Source organism: Castanea sativa, chromosome 9 (assembly GCF_040712315.1).
Source record: "Castanea sativa cultivar Marrone di Chiusa Pesio chromosome 9, ASM4071231v1".
Classification (NCBI taxonomy): domain Eukaryota; kingdom Viridiplantae; phylum Streptophyta; class Magnoliopsida; order Fagales; family Fagaceae; genus Castanea; species Castanea sativa.
In genome coordinates, this window is record NC_134021.1 from 1,204,315 (window position 1) to 1,222,851 (window position 18,537).

Below are 18,537 nucleotides of genomic sequence, written 5' to 3' on the forward strand. Positions count from 1 at the left end.
AATCCTTTCTCCTTATGGATTCAAGGAACCCTCATGGATTCGAGATTATTTTTAGAAACAAACGTGTTTTGTTTCTTGTTTTCTAGAAGTAAACGTGTGCTTCTTAACGCTTTTGCATCCTGTATCACACTTGCATCCAAAGATTTTTTTTTTTTTGTAGCACCAAGAAGATTTTCCCTAAAAATTATTGTGCAACTCCTCCATTAGAAGATGGTAAGTACTACTTATAGAATATGGGCCTTAGGATGTGATCACTGTCCACAAAAATAACATTATTCAGTTGCCTATCACTCAAAGAAATTTCGTTAATAATATCAGCCACAGAAGGAAGGAAAATCCCATCAATGGTGTAAACATTCCATTTGTGGCAACTAGTTTCAATGGCATCACTGATTCATGCATGGTGCATCCAGGGCCGGCCCTTCCTTTAGGCGAGTTAGGCAATTGCCTAAGGCCCCCAAGCAGAAGGGAGGCTCCCAAATTTTAAAAAATAAGGGGTAGTAGAAAAAAAATTAGTATCAGATTTAAACCAAAAAAAAAAAAAAATAGTATCAGATGAATTACAAAAATCTGGTACATCTTTTTAACCAAAAAACAAATTTTTTGGTAAATCTGGTTAAACATTGTTATCCTCTGGATAAACCAAAAATCATCCAGATAAACTACAAATCCAGTCTAAGAGATTAACCACAAAACAATCACAAATCAAAACAAATAAAACAATTCAAACCCTAAAAATTTTACATTTCTCTCTGCTTTCCGCCTCTCTTTGTCTCTCATTCTCTCTGATTCTCTCCACTCCATTGTTCACTTAAATCACTTCTCATCTGCTCAACAGACAATAGCTCAAGCAACTGAAGCAAGGCAGCAAGCCTGGACCGCCTCGACGCCTCCCTCATCAGTCCGCCTCGGCGCCTAGTCACCTCTCTCATTCTTTCTCTGAATCTGCTCTCTGCCTCCCTCATTAGTCAACTGCTCACCACTCACCAACCGTCCACTTCATCTTCAGGTATAAATTATAAATATTTGGGGTCCAGTTTGGGCGCTTTCACTTTGACTTGTATTCTTGTAATAAGATTGAGATTGGTCCCTGGTTTTGTAACAGTTTTGGGTCTTCAAGTTTTTGTTTTTTTTTTAATGATTCAACCCCTTTTTTTTTGGGTTATAGATAGGATTTGTTTTGTGTTTTTTTGTGGGTGGGTATTATAAATTAATAAGCCTTGTATTATAGTTGTGCTTAAATTTTTGTTATGCTTGTGCTTATTTTTTTTAATTTTAATCTCGTGTTTTATATATATATATATATTTTAGTTAGTGGTAATATATTAAATAAGTCTTTATTTATGCAGGTTGAGATTGCTAAAAACTTGTTATTGTTCGGTGAAACTACAACAATACTTTCTATATAAATCAGGTTCAATTTCTCATTTGCTCTACACTTGAAAGTTATTTTTTATTTTAGTCTTTATAAATATATTATTTGATTAGAAATGCCTACTAGAAAATATGCATTTGGATATGGAAAACTTAAAAAAAGAAAAAATTAATTAATTGAGTCTCAAAAAGGATCAATGGATAAATTTGTTATTAGTAATAAACAAAATATAACACAAAATTTAGATGAAAATATAAAAAATGAGCAAGAAATTCACCAAAAAGAGTTAGAAAATAATGAAATGATACAATTGCAAGATAACAATAATGTTCAATTTTGCAATACAACAAATTTTGATAATGAACTTAAAAATAATTTAGAAGAAAATGAAAATAATCATGAAAATGTCACAAATGAACAAGTTCAACATAATGATCTTCAACTAGAAGAAAATGAAAATAATAATGACATGTTGAATAATATTCCTCCAAATATTTATGATCCAGGTAATTGGAAAAATATTGACACAAAATTAAGAGATTTATTAGTAGAAAGAGGTCCAATTAGAGACAATGATATAATTTTTCCTGTAGGTGATGACACTAGACATTTTTCTACTATTCATTACACTCGAAGTTTTTCAAAATTAAAATGAATAAAATCTGTGGGGACTAAAAGGACCTAGGTAAGTATTTGGGCCTCGGGCTTTGTTGATGGACGCTAGTTTGTTTTAAACTAAAAGCCTCCTAGAACTGTAGGTCGGCCCATGAGTCGAGAGTCCGAGGATTCGTCCGAGGACGAATATCTCCTCGGACAGACCCACGATGATCCTGGGATTCGCCAAAAAGATCAAGGCAGAGTTTTGGAAAAACCGTTGGTTAAGAGGGGGATTTAAGCACCCTCCAGACGCAACGGTGTGAGAGAAATATCTTAGAAAAAAGCTGCTACCTCTACATTAAAGACCCTGCACCTACCTCTCTGGCCGCATTAATGGGGGAGTGACTCCTGAATAGTAGAAGTTAGCCTTCTTGCTATCATTTAAAGACTTCCAGAGGGTGGTGGATGGGACAGGTGTCTAATAGGGTGATTTGTGTTACACATGGATAAAGAGGGAAGAAGAAGAAGTATTTAAGGAGGAAAGAGAGTAAAGAAAGGGGGGGACAAATATTAAGAACTGTGACATTTGAGAGAAAAATGAGAAATAATATATAAGTTGTCATCGGCTTACGTCCGATGAGGTTTATTTTGCCCCGTTTGTCTATTATTTGCAAATACTGTAATATTTTAGCTTGTTCATCAAGTTTCAAATATCACTAAACTAGATTGCGAGCCCACACTCTACAAATTTCATTGTTTAAGGCTCATTGGGCCTGAGCCCACGTGTGTTTTTGGGTCCAGGCGCAATTGTGCGCTTACAATTGGCACCGTCTATGGGGATCTAGTGTAAAAGGAACTGGAACACCATGGCAGGCTTAGGCTCACACCATGCAGAATCTTAGGGATCGCAACCTGAGGATCTTTTCGAGCGTCTTGAGCACTGGAGGGATCGAGAGGGTAGCGTTCACACTGAGTATCCTAGAGCGAGTCATACTCACGGTGGAGGAGATAGTACCACCCATGAAGATGGTGCCAAAGCCATGCAGAAGGAGATCAATCATCTTAAGAGGAAGTTACGCCGCGTCAGACGGAGGCATTCGCCATCCTCATCTAGTCTTTCTTTAGGGAGATCCCGGGGAAGTAGCTACAGTTCAAGGTCATGGTCGTCCCCCAGCAAAACATCCTCTTGTGAAGAGAATGGCATGCCAGGTCATAGGCACAGGAAGCTCCCCTCTAGGGGCTTGGGGAACGATGCTATGAGCCGGGCGTTGCACCAACTCTCCAAATCACCATTCTCACGCAGGATTGAAAATGGAAGACTCCCCAGAGCCCACCTTTACCATTTATAACGGCCGGACTGACCCGGTGGAACATGTGAGCCACTTTAACCAGAGAATGGCAGTGCATTCTCACAATGAGACCCTGATGTGCAAAGTCTTCCCTTCTAGCTTGGGACATGTTGCTATGAGGTGGTTCAACGGTCTGAAATCTGGGTCTGTAGGTTCGTTCAGGGAACTGACTAGAGCATTTGCATCACGGTTTATTAGATGCAGCAGAGTTCCTCGACCGTTGGATTAGCTATATTATCAATTGAAAATGAGATGTTAGAAGAACTTGAATACAAAAATTTAATTAGTCAATTTGTATCTCAAAATGCAAGAAAAATAGATTTTAAATGAAATATATTATAATATAAAATATTAAATAAACATTAATTTAATTAATATACAGGTATAAAAAAGACCACATTTTTAATTCTCGCCTTAGGCCCCAAAATGTCTAGGGCCAGCCCTGGGTGCATCAACATGGAGCACACATTTAGGGGAAATTGCTTTAAAAGCTGTCATTAGCAGGAATCTGTCTATCGACCAATCCCAACTCTATTACTCTTTTAGTCTCTCTCCATAGCACTACATCAAGCATAAGTTGTATATGGGGAAGTAGTTAGTTGATGCCATGAAAGAACCAAGTGAGAAATACCTTGATATTTGAAGACTTTTTATAACTAGTATTGAGTATCATGAATCAACCTCCATCCTTGCTCTTGCCAAAAATGCCAAGTTAAACACCTTTAAATCCCATCTCACCTTCCGTTTTTTTATCTACATAGCTTATACCAACTCATCCAGTATGTCTTCCTCCTGTGATCATGTTGTTCCCACCATAATTTACATGTATTTTGAATCACACCTTATTTGAACTTTTGAAGCAACACATGTTAGAAATTTACCCAAATACACTTTTTGAAATGAAATCACAACATGTAGGATGTTAATGGGAAGAAAACACATACCTCTTCAGATAGATGATGAATCCTCATGAATATCCTAAGAAGTAAGAAAATCCCTAGATTTGTCAATTAATGGTGGCTGCAAGAGGTAAGAGTGTGCCTGTGTGTGAGAGAGGAGAAGAACTACTCTCTGTTCTAACACCTGATGAAGAGAGAGAAGGGAGATAGCAAATTAATGAGCCAATTGCCATCTTATAAAGGGTGAGAGTTGGGGCTTCCTCTTGTGTTCAAAATATTGGTCCATACCATTATGGTCCCAAAAAGCAAATAAAGAAAATAGAGAACCCACACATTCTCAAATACTTAAAATGACAATGACAGTCCACAAAATAATGGGTAAATACAACAACACATTCAACACATAGGAATCGATTGCACTACATCTTTATCAAAATCTCACTAGATTGAGAAAAAAAGTTGCTTCTTACAACCTTAAAGCTACTTCCATATTCTTGATTTGATCTTAGTAAAAATTAGAAAATAAGCTTGTCCTCAAGATCATCCAATCAAAAGATGTAGGCACCAACATTTCTTAAATTGAGCATTGTAAGAGGCTCCTAAAGCTACAGTGATATATTCCTTAGCCCTTTATGAAGCATTCCAATTAAAATAAAGAGTGTTTTTTTATAATTTATTTTATTATTATTATTCAATTTTTGATCTAGAGCTTCCTCATGAATCTTCAAAATATCTTGTATCGCTGCATTTAGGTGTGAGGGGATGTCAACAGGCTCCAAGCACATTATCATTGATAAATGTTCCTATTCTTATAAGGAAAATGCTAATGAATGCCCTTAGGGTATTGGTTAACAATCCATTTAAAGAAAGTTTTTATAGGAAAAGAAAAAAAAAAAAAAAGCAATTGATGTTTTGACAGACTCTCCAATAAATAACTCTTAACCAATATCTTTAGAGCATCTCACTCTCCAAATTTTTGTACTGTTTGGAGAGTAAATAGTTCTTTTTATCTTTCAGCTACCTACTTTTTCAAATACATTTTCCAACAAACTCTCTATCTTTTATCTATCCTATTTAAATATTATTTCTTCATTATTTCTTTAATATTTCTTTATTCTCCTTTCAATTTTCATTTATTCATTCCTAAAAACTACCTTCATAATATTTTTACAACACTTTCACAAAAAAATCATTTGTGATGAGTTGATATTGATTTTAATTTGAACATACTATTAAAATTATTTTTTTTTTTCTAAAAATTATTTTTTTCTCACCAATAATAACTTACTACTTAAGATTTATTGTAAAATATTATGAAAATATTGTGGTAGTATTTCTCAATTTTAATTTTTAATTTTTAATTTTATTTTTCCGTTATTTCTTTAATTTTTGTCATCCTTCTCCTCCACACAGGTACCCTTGCTCTTTTCTTTTTTTCCCTATCATTTCCTCCAGGACATTCCACATAGCTCTCTTTCTTTCTATTTTTTTTTTACTTTCTTTAATTTTCTTTCTTCCTTTCTCTTTGTTCTCTTACCACTTCGTCCACAAGTTTCTTTCCCTCTATCCAATCAAAACACATAAACTTAAAGCTCACACACTACCGCACCATATGATTCTCATCAAACGAAGATAGAGAGAGGAGGAAATTGCCAATGGAGGAAAATCGTCTCCGTCATCTGCTGATCTGCTCTACCTTCACCGCCGCCTATCTTCCTCTCCACCGCTGCTTGATCTCTTCCCCACTACCAATGACATGTGGTAGAAATGGGTCAAATCGTTATTTTTATTTTTATTTTTTGGTTCTGATTTCATTATTGGGTTCCTTTGTGGGAGTAAGTGAAAGATTGTGAACCCAATAATTTTTTTGGTTCTGAAATTATGAGAAAGATTGTATATTTAATTTCATTGCATTTTCTATTTTGTGATTGTTCAAAATGTATTTTGTTGTACTTTCTAGCCGTTGAGATAAAGGGATGAGAGAGAACATTTTTATTTTTTATTCAGCCAGATATTTTTTTTAAGAGAGAAAATTGATTTGAAGTTGCTACTTGCTACAATGCTCTCTACTTCAAGAGAGCTACTATAGCAAATCTAAAAAAAATAGAGATAGAGAGACTGTTGGAGCATATTTTTTCAGTGTTTGCTCTTCAAATAAGGCTTTAATCTTACATGGCAAGCCCAACCCACAGCTCTTACTAAAACCCCAGGATGCGAATGGGCTCTTCTACTCTATTTGTGCTAGCTTGTCGAAAGCTTCCTTAAAGGTTCTACTTCTATATATCTAAAAGACTATTTAGTATTTACGTAGAGGTCTTGTTAGCTCTACTTGTATTAGATTAATTTGGTTGTGCAGAAACACGAACAATCAATTTGTGGGCAGAGAATATCCCAAAAAAGGAGAGCAATACTCACCAAGATTCTTTTACTGGCAAGAAATTTGATTAACACCGATTAACGGATCCATTGAGGCAAACGTCAAGAGGAGAGAATGCAAGGAGTTCCCAAGGCCGGCATGTGAGAACCGCCAAGAGAATTTCGACCACAACGCACAGTGCTAACCAAGCTCTTAGAAAAAAAAAATAGCTACATTTGCTTATTTAACTTTTTGCTGATTGCTTGTTGAGATTTGACCACATACAAGTTAGAGAAACCCATGATGTAAGTAGAGGCATTCACATGGAGCGATGCTCGCAAAAGTTGACCCAAATAACACTTACTAGTGTGCCTTTCACATCAGTTTATTTGTCATTTTACTAATAATAGGTTAAAGTATACTAATACTTTAAAAAAAAATTTAGAAAAAACAGTACATAAAAAAGAAGAAGCTAAAAGCTAAACAAAAACAGTACTAGACTTGTTCACCAAAAAAAAAAAAAAAAACAGGACTAGACCCAAACGAATTCAATTTTAGTAAGGTTGTACGTGCTAACATACCTAGGAAGAAAACATAAAATAACACCCCTATGTCTACTTGATGGATGTATACATAACAAAGTTTGATTACAATTTCACTCAATATCTTTTCATTAAATATAAATTTTTTCAAATCTACTGTTGAATTACATTTTCTTCTTATATCATTTATACTTGTAAAATTTGCAGAAGATTAAAGATTAATAGTTATATCACCCATCAAATATTTAATTTTATAGTTTTTGTAATTTAATATTGTGTATAAAAAATAAGTTAATAGATCAAATAGAAAATAATATCTGATTGCCATGAAATTTGACATATGCATTAAGAACATAAAAAATATGTAATTCAATAATTAAAATTTCAAAATATGTAATAATGTTAATTTTGTTAGTGAAAGTTGTACTCACTAATTACAACTAATGGATATTTTCTTTTTGTGGACGTCTTAGAGCATCTCCAGCAGTTTCTCTATATTTTTGTACTATTTAGATAGTAATCAATAACATTTACCTTTTATTTACCTACTTAATTTTTCAAATACATATTTCAATAGATTCTCTACTATTTCCTCTATCTCATTTAAATATTATTTCTTCATTTCTTATTTATTCATTTTTTAACACACATATCCTCGTACCTCCATCCCCACTCATTTCTTTGCTAACTTTTTATTTAGTTTTATTCTTTTGCTAATGTATAGTAGCCTATCAGACTTAATGAGCTACTGTTTATGAGCTAAAAAAAGAATCATGATTTAGAGAATTCACTTGAGATCATTTTTTAGTTTCATTCTCTATTATAGAGATTATTTTACTTTTATCTAAGTTATTAGAGATGCTCTTAGAGTGGTTAAGGGATATTTTTTTTAATTAAACTCACGGATATGTGGAATCTTATGAAATATTTTGCCTTTATTTCTAAAATAGGAAAATATTTCCCCTGCATGACGTGTCCACTACAAAACTTTTAGGGCAATTCTCTCTAATCTAAAAGTCTCAACACGGATTTTTAGGGCAAGATGACATTAGTCACATTACTGCAGTCATTACAAAGGACCCACAATTCCCAGTCCAACGGTCCCACCCTCTTCATTTCTCAAACACTAGTGTGAGACACACCGAATCCAATCATAAAACTTCAAAAAACAAAATAAAAGCTTTCAAGACCAGTAGACCTCTCGCTCTCGCTCTCTCTCTCTCTCTCTCCCTCTCCCTCTCTCTCTTTTTGCAATTTGCAATTTGCAATTTGCAATTTGCAGATACAATAAATAGTAGAATAGTACTTTTCTTGCATCTACCGTAAACTGTAAACGTGAAAGGTTTAAAATCCTCAGATTCCCGAAAATCCCATCAAAAGTAAACCCCACCAGACCACCATTTTCTCATCTTTATCACGTCTTCTCCATCAAAAACAAAACCCTTTTGGTAATTCTATAAACCCAAAAAATCTCACACAAAAACTAATATCTACCTTAAGCAAAAAAATAAATAAATAAAAAAACACGTAAAAAATTGTATAACATAATAAGACCAGAAAGTTCGAGGTTTTAGTTTCAGATCTTGTTTGATTTTTTTTTTTTTTTTTTTTTCTGGGTTTGTAAAATTTAAGGTAAATAACTGAAGGGTTTAGTTGACGATGTCTGCTGGGGTTTGCGGAAAACGGGTCGGGTTCGAAGAAATTTTCGGACCTTCGTCTCCGACGTCGTGCCCTTCTGCTAAGAGACCCAGGTCGTCCAGTTTCGGATCCGGATCCGATGACTCTGTATCTGTTTTGCTCCAAATGTTCCCCGACTTGGATCCACAGGTGCGTTTCAAGTTTTTCAGTGACTGTAATTGATTTCATATTACTATGTCATTTCTTTTCCTATAATAAAATTCCCAGCTAGAATTTTGTAAATAAATAAATGGGCATTGAAAAGTTTTTTTTTTTTTTAATGGGTCTCTTTTTTTTTTTAATCAATTCAAATATGCGGATTTTTTTTACAATGTAATTGTTTTACATGTATATATATTTAGTTAGCAAATGTTAGTTATGTCGGTACCATTCTATCCATTTCGTGTATTTCTAGATTCTAGTCATAACTCTGATGTTACAAGAGATAAACATTGCTTTGTTTGTAAAATGTCTTTAACGTTCAGACGTATTGGTCTGATTATTTTGTTTTTGTTTTTGTTAGTTGGTGGAAAGAGTTTGTAGGAATCACAATAATAAGATTGATGATGCTGTTGTGAGTCTACGAGCAATTTCTTTTGCTGATGTTAATGCAAGAAATAGATCACAGAGCTCTGATTGCACAAATATTGCAAATTGTGGTGATGTTCCTAGTCAAAGCTCCGCGACATGTAAGTTGCTGGTTATGCTTCTCTTAATTAGTTATTTTAGCTATAAGATGTTTAATGTTCGGAATGTATCTGCGTTGGGCTTAGACTGTTTTTCTTTCTTTTGGAATTGTATTAACCAGGCAGTCAAATGATGGAGCAGAGAGTTGAAGATGTAAAGGGCATGAGAACAACTGTTGATTATGGAAATACAATGGATGGTTCCAAGTGGGTCGATTTGTTTGTGCATGAGATGATGAATGCAACCGACATTGATGATGCTAGGGGACGCGCTACAAGGATCCTGGAGGCTTTTGAACAAAGTATAACTGCCCCATCTAGGGCATCAGAGGAGGTAATTAAAAACTTTTCTTATTCATTCTTGTCTTTAGCGGGAATGCCAAATTAGAATGCTACCCAACCCCCTGATGTTTAATATACATATGTTTACATCCTTGCTATTGTCTCTACGGAGCAGCTGGACCATGTGTCTCTAAAGCAGCATCTGCAGAGCTTGTTAAATGATAATCAGATTTTAAAGAGAGCGGTTGCCATCCAGCATGAACGCAATTTGGAGCAAGAAGAGAGGATAAAGGGGGTTGAACAGCTAAAACATCTGTTAAGCCAATATCAAGAACAAATTCGAAGTTTAGAGGTAACCTTTGGACTTTTTCCTTCTTTCTGCAACATTTTGGTTAGTTCATCTTGAGCACTAATCATATAGAATTAAGTATGAAGATCTTTGACTTCTAGGCAGGCAATCAACCTACATGTTGTTTTTGGTATCCTCCTTACATGTGTAATTTCAAAGCAGTATTCTACTTCTATTCCTTTTAGTTTAAATAACTTTATAGCATGTAATTTTGTTTGCTTGGGTCACGACTATGGAAATATAATCAGAAGGTTCCAAAACTTGACCAATTTGGCTCAGTATCATTGTCAAGTCTTGTTTCATGATTGACAACTGTGAGATTTTGGTACAAATAGCATGTTGGAAGGTCTTTATCATCTGTTTTGGCCTGACTGTAATTTCTTGTTTTGATACAGCTGACCAACTACAGCTTGAAGCTCCATCTGCAGAGGGCACAAGAAAGTAGCTCAATTCCTGGGCGATTTCATCCAGACCTATATTAAGTTTCTTTGGTGTTCCATCACTTAATGTAATGTTTCCTAATACATGATTTAGATTATCTATTTATATCACACAGGGGTAATGATGATTGTTAAGATTTACACAGTATTGTACTGAGTTTAACCATTACCTGAATCCAAGCCAAGTACACGTTGGCAGTTTGTGTGGAAGTTGTAGTATAGCCAATTGTTTCTTATAATGCAAGTGTTCTGCATTTTCGAAATGGAAAAGTTCTCTTTACAATTTCCGTTGCAATTTTTGGTTCATAGTTCATCCTAGTTGCCTGTACTGATAAAACTATTGTTGTTTTTGGGGGGCAATGAGCCATAGCTCAAATGGCACTTCTTCTTCTCATGTGTGAGTGAAGGGTAAAGTTGTTGGTTCAAAAACAAAACCATGTGAATGCCTATGCATGCACCTTTATATGAGTCTCGAAGTTGGCCTAAGCCCATCTAGCGCCATTCATGGATGGATTGTGTAATTTCTTTTCCTTAAAATGGATAAGCCATATTTGGTATGAGATTTAGGCCACAACTTTTTTTCCCCTTAATAGAAAAGACTCTGAGTAGGGTTGTAAATGAATAGTCAAGATTGGCTTGAGAAAAAGTTTGTTTCTGTTTGTTTACATGGAAAATAAGCCAAATTCAAGTCTGGGTTTAGACTTGATTATTAAGCAAACTATACATCAACAATAATGTGTTTATTTATAATATAAATAATCCGTTTCATGGTAGATGAAATCACAAGGATGGTGAATCTAATTTTTATTAGTTCTTGAACGAAAATCATTTTTTCTAATTTTGATAAGTAGGTGAAATTACATAGGAATTCAACTACGTTCCTGAACTACAAAATCTAATTTTAAAAAAATATATATATGATTAACTCAAATAATATATATCAACCTGGGTCAAATGCACTATTCTTCCCTTAATTATGAGGAACACTATTCACAAAAAAAATTAAAAAAAAAATAATTCCCCCCTCCCCCCAAAACTTTAAGACTGAGAAATGTTCTCTTTGGTTTATTGGAAATGTGCAAATCACCGTTTACCATTAAACTTTTTGTTAAATTAAATTTTTTTAACGCCAAACTGGATTTTCCCAGAAGTTTACACACAAACCAAAAAGACTTAGCAAATTTAAACTAGCCAAACCAAACAAATATCGAAATTGAAAGAGAGAATGACTTTGTGAAAGTGGAGCAAAGCTACACCATGATGTTTCATTCTTGCCAATGCCAATCTTTTTGACAAAATGGAAAAAATTTTGAGATTGAGGAGACCCACAACCAAGACCCAAAGATGGTGAATTTGTTCGTAATGACAAATGACAATGTGTTGGGACAAGGCTAGTGCTTTGGATGCCGGCCGCCTAAACAATGGATGCAATTGATGTAATCGTCTAAGACCTTGAAATAAAAGAAAGCCCCTACTTATAAAAAAAAAAACTATGTATGTATATAATATATTTATTTATATATTTTAATTAAAAAAATAAAAAATTATAATCCTTTTATTGGTCAATAAAATGCATTAAAAATGTCTCATTCTATCCTAAATTGCAGAAGATTAAAAGGGGAAAAAATAATGCACAATTTGCTCATTGTCATACTCCATAGAGATAGTGTATATTGCACACAACTTGATAGAATAATAGCCTGATAGTACTTAACTGTTGAGTATATAATATTTTATAATCTAAAAAAGTTGAAAAAAAATTCATAACTACCGCACAAATGCAAGAGATCTCTGCATATAGCTATTAGCTAGCCCTCACCCACACAGCTACATTGCCTACACATTCACTAACCCAGTAACCCACCCAGAAGGGTCACACCCACACCCACCCACACACACACACACACACTCACACCCTCGCCCAATGTATACCCACTCAAATTAATATATTTTTCTTATGCAAGCTTTTACTTTATGGATTATTATAAATTATCACACTAACTAATAATTTGATATATATCATATTAACTCAATTGTATTATAGTGATACTAATTTATTGAACCATGTAATATATTAATTTTTATTTGTGCAGGTTTAGACTTTAAAGTATAAAGTGGTCATGGCTTTAAAAAATTTGCAATAACCAATTAGTAATTTTGCATCTCAAAAAGCAAGAAAAGTATATTTTAAATAATTTTTTTAATAAATATTTAAATATTAAAAAGATCCCACTTAAAATTTTAGCTTAAAGCTCTCAAAGTTGTTGAGCCGGCTTGTTGGGATGGTAGAGATGCCACCGTTGTGGGAGCATTAGCCGGCAACAAAGATGGGATGAATGAGATAATCACTCTCTCTCAGTTCATAGTGCCATGTAAATCAAAATATAAATTTCAAATTGAATTATGTGTTTTTGTTTTGTGGTATATTACAGGTTGATTAATTTTTTTCTAAAGTGGAATTATATTGCCAAAATTTCAAAAAAGTTAAAATATTTGCTCAAATTAAAATTTACAGCCATAAGTTTTTAGGAATGTAAAATAAGTCTCTTATATATATAAATATTTTCAATGATCATTTTTAATAAAAGTTGTCTTGCATGCTGTATTTGTCCTGTATAACTCAATGTAAGTATTTCATTTAAATGAAGTGCTTTCATCATGCTGTACAATATATCGTACATAAAGGTTATTAGCACGGATTGTTCTGAGTGGAACTCTACAAATAAATGTTTCAAGAAATTTAAAATATTATTCCAATTAAAATTCAATTTCCAAAAGTTTTCACGGAATTGAAAGTAAATTATTTACAATAATTTTTATCGGTTTTACGGTTACCCAAAGACTCTTATCATGCAACTTTACTATAATTTTCTCACTATGTATTTTATTGTTTTAATTTTAATTATATATATATATAAATAATAATTAAAAAATCCATGAATTGAAAGATGTTCTTCTGTTTACGTACAAGTTTTGCTTAAGATTTTCTTCTGTTCACGTAAAGTTGAGAAAGGGACCTCAAGCTAACATTTAGCAAGGACTTATTCTTTTTTGAGGAAGTTTAGTAAGGACTTCTATTTTAAGACGATGAGTATATTTTCGATGCCCATGCTTAAGGATATTCGGTTACCCCCTGACCAAGTACTCTAAAACTAAACTGTGACGTAACGGTTAGTTCCCAATACACCTTGTTGCTGATCTTCAAAGACTCGAAAGGACAACTGGACAAGCAATCTTGGCAATAACAAAAATGGAAACTACCACTTCCCTAGCCATAGCTAAGCTAAAGCTTCTGCTAAGGGATGAGCTCTTTCCTTTACTCTTGCATCCTTTGTAATGATGCAAAATTGTCTAGTCATTGTTTTGCAAGTTTTTTTCATTTGGGTCAAAAGGAAAGCAAACTTAATTGGTTGCCCATGCTCTAGCCAAGTTTACTATAAGTTGTTTAGAGTTTAGACCCCTTAATACATTCTACTTCCATCCCAAGTTGGCATATCAAGCCTCTTGTACAAGACATCCGCTGCATGGCTAGCGCCCTTCCTGCATGCACTTTTAGGTGGGTGCGTTGCTTTAGGAAATGTCAAGCTCATGTATAAGGCCAATGGGCATGTATTTCCTCTTTTTAAGGTTTTATGCACCCTCAGGCCCTATGCCAGCCTATTCAAAAGGCTCTGAGGAGTGACTGCCTTTTATTGTCTTTATAATGTTCTTTTCCTATCCTCTCCTCCCTCTTTATAATTATAAGATAGATATAGTAGAATTTGAACTTATGACGTCCCCTATATGGTGATTGCTCTTATTATTACTAAGACACTAGTTGATTTTTAGTGTAGGCAACGTTTGAATATTAGATCTCTTATTTGACAACAAGAGACTTAACCAATTGACCTTACAAGATAGGATAAAACGTGGGCTTATAATATAATTTTCCCAAGTATTTTTTACAGAAGATTGTATAGTAATCCATACATATGAGTGTCTAATGACTAATGACATGGTATGCATAGAAAAATAAAAAAATCTTAATGGCGGTCATCAATCACTCCGCCAATGGAAGTAGTTGTTCACACTTTTCCACCCACATGTCCTATGCCAAAACCAGATATCATAAACAGCAAATTCACCTTTCAAATGCTGGTATACCTCCCCATCTAATAATTGTTTTAATTGACTATCAGCCAATATGTTGGTTTGTTTCTGGATATGCTGACTGTCCTGGAGGAGTTCTTGGTCTAGCGTATTCAGCAAAAATTACCCATCCGTCGAGAAACTGCAACACCACAGAATGATAAGCATTGAGTAAACTATTTTGTAACGATTAAGAAATTGAGTGAAATTGCAGCAACAAACCAAAGGCCAAACACGTAGTTTGGTCCTCTACTATTTGGCAAAATCACATGGTTTAGTCCAAGGGACCACATGCACATTGGGGTTCTGCCAAAGACGTCCAACAAATTCCATACAAAGCTTATTAGTGACTAAAATCTGTAATGTCATCAGGACTCCTAAAGGAAAACTCCAAATCTCATTTAATTGTAATTTTTAATACAGTTATAAGAAGAAAAAAAATGAAGTTAAAACCTAGGCTTTAATAACTTTAAAGTCCGCCGATATTTAGTATTGACAATCCTAGGAGAATAAATATATTTTTAATCCTTCCAACTTCAAAACTACTTTTTTTTTTTTAACAATTGAATAGTTATAATGGGGGAAGGGGGATTTGAATCCTATATGTCTCTATTGAAAACACCAAGAGGTGCCAGTTGAGCTGCGAGGCCCTTGACAATGGTCAGAAAAACAAACAATGGTCAGTACATAAATGGTTTCATCATTCCATTCAAAATGGTTCACACTATGGTAACATTTTATCTAATTGCAGTATGTAAAATTGACAGAAATTTCAAGGTAGACAGACCTGTGCATCCATCCCTTTCATTCCTTTCTCTGCATCTTCTAAGGTGGCATAATTCACAAACCCAAATCCCTTTGAGTATCCTGAAGCACGGTCTGTCACCACCCTTGCTGAAACAAAGGCCCAAAAAAAGAAAGGTTATCAATGGCATAGCCAAATATTCTCCACAAAGGGCCAAGATCAATTATCACAAGGGCTATGATCTAACCTAACACAAGATTTAAAACATAAGATAAGAATGTAACAGAATTCTTCATTTTTCCCCAATGGGTAATTTACACAAAAATCTTTGGGGTCTTGATGAACACACCCTCAACACCATTTTTGTAGGGGAAGGAAGCGCTATTTGAGTTAAAGCTCATCAGCTAAGTTATCTTTTGTTAAATCATAACACGTGATGAGACTCAATTAACCAGGACATTGGTCCATTTGCTTGAAAACCCTTCTTGGAATTACATACTTGGAAATTTACATGCTACATATGAGAAAATATTTGAGAGACAGAAAAGGATTGTTCCAATCAAAACACATGCCAAAATCATGAATGCACAAAACGAAAGTGAAACTGAGAAAGATTCTTCAAGGTGACAAATTTCAGATCATGATATAAACTGAGCATCAAAGGGTTACATGAACACCAAAATATCTTCACATTGCTAAAATCTTTAAAGCACATTCTCCGAAGTTGCACACATTTGTGTGTGTGTGTAGAGAGAGAGAGAGAGGGAATGAAAGGTAACATCATTTAAGAAATATAATATTACCATGAACAACTTCACCAAACTTAGAGAATGCTTCTTGAAGTTTCTCTGACGTTGTTCTCTTGTTAAGCCCTGCAAGCCAAAGTGTTCATAGATTCCAAATGACCATACACATGCATATAACATTAAAGCAACTCCAGCACCGCAAGGAAATCTCCTGCTAATACTAGTAGCTACCAGGACACCAATAAAAATTGGCAGAACCCCGAAGATTACAAATTGGTGGACTCCGCCTTGAGTAACAATAATTGAATTAGAATAACACAATAAGGAGAAATGTATGTAAGTTTTAACTTAAAGAGAATAGACACCAAGCAGGGAACCTCTTTTCGAAACCACCAATTACTTAACTGACCAACCTGTTGGAGAGCATAATTACATGGACAATATTTCTTGATTCACTTATTTTGCCCAATTTCTGTATGATAGTTTCATAGTGAAGGTTGGGAAGCTCTTGTTTTGGTGAAAAATTATTATTTCTTTGCACCTGGATTTTCCTCACTAAGAAAATTAACCATCTTTAATAATTCAAAAATCCCAAAACCCATTCTAAATCAAAAGCTTGAAACAAAATATTGACCCTCATGAAGAAGAAAACCCCAGAAATATAAACGATAAAGAAATGAACTTGGCAGGCTTAAAATCTCTCTAGTACAGAGATAAAAATAAAAAATAATTCATGGGTGTTAATCAAATCGCGATAATTGAGTGTGATTGTAATTTATATGGGGCAAGTATTACCAGAGACAAAAAGGGTCGTTGAGGGAGGCGAGGCTGAAGCAGAAGCAGAGGCAGAAGCAATGGCTGCTGGGGAGGATTGTGAAGGGAATATTGAAGTAGATAGAAAGCGTTTCACGAGTCCGGGCCTCAGCGCCATTTCTAATTGGCTTTCTGTATCAGATTGTAGAGCAATTGAGCAAAGAAAGCAGCTGTGTTGTGTATTGTGATGGGAAAGGAAAAGAGTAAGAACCAAAACCCTAAACCCTCTCACTTCTATTTTCACTTTTATATTATTCATATTTAATGGCTAAATATTCTTCCACTCTTTTATCTTCACTGTTTCACATCACATGTTCGCAACTTCGCATTTAAAAAATGTCCACCATATAAATAAATGTGAAAAAAGAGATTTAATTTTTTTTTTGGAAATTTGAAATAATAAATGCATAGAATTAAATCAATTCCTCCTCGTTTGGGAGGAGGGAATGGAATGAAATAAAATAAAAATAATAATTTTAGAATATATTTGGGAGTTTTAATAGAGGGAATGGAAAATTCATTCATTTGTTTGGGAGTTTAAGTGGGAGGGAATGAAATGGATAGAAGGGAACACTCATTCCTCTCTATTCTCTTAAAACCTCAAATTTTTATTCTCCCAAAATTGGGAGGAATTGGAGGGAATGAAATTAGATTTAATTAATTTTTTTCTAAAATTTCCAAAATACTCCTATATATTCAACTATTTATTTTAAAATGGGGGTTTAATAGTAATATTGTCATAAAATGATTCCATTCCATTTCCTCTATGTTACTCCCAAACAAGATCACTTACATCTCATTCATTTTCATTAATTTCTATTCCTTTATTTTAAAACATTCAATCAAGGTTACTTAATTATATTCCATTCCGTTCTTTTTTATTCATTTTCCTTACTTAAATACATTTCATTCCATTCTATTCCTTTCCATTCCCTTATGATCATTCCATTCCCTTTCCTTATGAACTCCCAAGCGGAGCCTAATGGGTTTGGTTCGATTCAACATACAACTTTTTAGTGAAAACTTATTAATAAAAGTGTGAAAAATATATTTGTTCCTTGAAATTTTTTGAAAAAGTGAGAAATTACAAAAAAAAAAGTGTGAGATTTTAAAAAATTATATATAAAAGATAAAAGCTAAAAATTGAGTTTATAAGCGGATACAAAACAGACACTTAGTTGGATATGACTCCTCTTCTTTTCCGTACTAGAAGATTAGAGTAATATTACATACACAAAAAATTTGACAATATTTTTCATATCAATTGAGTTAGCAAGCATCTCTCAAAAAGGGGGAAAAAAAAAAAGTTAGCAAGTTTTTATAGGCTTTCTCTTGGCTCACTACTAACAACCTGGCATCATTTGTTTTTTACTTACCACTAACAATATTCCACATCATCAACTATTTTTTTGTCAATCTTAGAAAATTAAGATCTCTAATTTAAAAAAAAAAAAAAGAGAGTTTGTTTGAGTTATGTAATATGGCCACTACCCAAGCCATATGGTCACTTGGTTAAAGAAACATTTGTCTTAAATTATGCCAAATAAATTATT

The 18,537-nt window shown here is 33.9% G+C and overlaps 2 protein-coding genes across 3 annotated transcripts; one reads left to right on the forward strand and one right to left on the reverse strand.

Moving 5' to 3' along the window:
• Positions 1-8,334: 8,334 nt before the first annotated feature.
• Positions 8,335-10,815, forward strand: LOC142609544 (uncharacterized). 2 transcript variants are annotated; one of them, XM_075781150.1, is made up of 6 exons: positions 8,436-8,566; positions 8,751-8,945; positions 9,319-9,484; positions 9,604-9,815; positions 9,939-10,115; positions 10,508-10,815. In XM_075781150.1, the coding sequence occupies exons 2-6, from the start codon at positions 8,778-8,780 to the stop codon at positions 10,592-10,594; spliced, it is 810 nt and encodes a 269-aa protein (XP_075637265.1). In that variant the 5' UTR covers positions 8,436-8,566; positions 8,751-8,777; the 3' UTR covers positions 10,595-10,815. The 2 variants fall into 2 exon arrangements, with proteins under 2 accessions (XP_075637264.1, XP_075637265.1); XM_075781149.1 differs by having other exon boundaries at positions 8,335-8,945.
• Positions 10,816-14,449: 3,634 nt separating this feature from the next.
• On the reverse strand, positions 14,450-17,223 carry LOC142609611 (organelle RRM domain-containing protein 2, mitochondrial-like). Its single transcript, XM_075781238.1, has 4 exons — positions 16,967-17,223; positions 16,229-16,297; positions 15,468-15,574; positions 14,450-14,822 (listed from the first exon to the last, which is right to left on the reverse strand). The coding sequence occupies exons 1-4, from the start codon at positions 17,100-17,102 to the stop codon at positions 14,727-14,729; spliced, it is 408 nt and encodes a 135-aa protein (XP_075637353.1). The 5' UTR covers positions 17,103-17,223; the 3' UTR covers positions 14,450-14,726.
• Between the last annotated feature and the right edge of the window lie 1,314 nt (positions 17,224-18,537).

What these genes read in the sequence shown, in the direction of transcription:
- LOC142609544 (XM_075781149.1), top strand. Translation starts at nt 8,778, where the DNA reads ATGTCTGCTGGGGTTTGCGGAAAACGGGTCGGGTTCGAAGAAATTTTC. An exon ending in TCCCCGACTTGGATCCACAG is followed by an intron (nt 8,946 to 9,318) that starts GTGCGTTTCAAG and finishes TGTTTTTGTTAG; the next exon opens with TTGGTGGAAAGAGTTTGTAG. An exon ending in AACAAATTCGAAGTTTAGAG is followed by an intron (nt 10,116 to 10,507) that starts GTAACCTTTGGA and finishes GTTTTGATACAG; the next exon opens with CTGACCAACTACAGCTTGAA.
- LOC142609611 (XM_075781238.1), bottom strand. Translation starts at nt 17,102, where the DNA reads ATGGCGCTGAGGCCCGGACTCGTGAAACGCTTTCTATCTACTTCAATA. An exon ending in AACGACCCTTTTTGTCTCTG is followed by an intron (nt 16,298 to 16,966) that starts GTAATACTTGCC and finishes TTTGGCTTGCAG; the next exon opens with GGCTTAACAAGAGAACAACG. An exon ending in TGAAAGGGATGGATGCACAG is followed by an intron (nt 14,823 to 15,467) that starts GTCTGTCTACCT and finishes GTGGTGTTGCAG; the next exon opens with TTTCTCGACGGATGGGTAAT.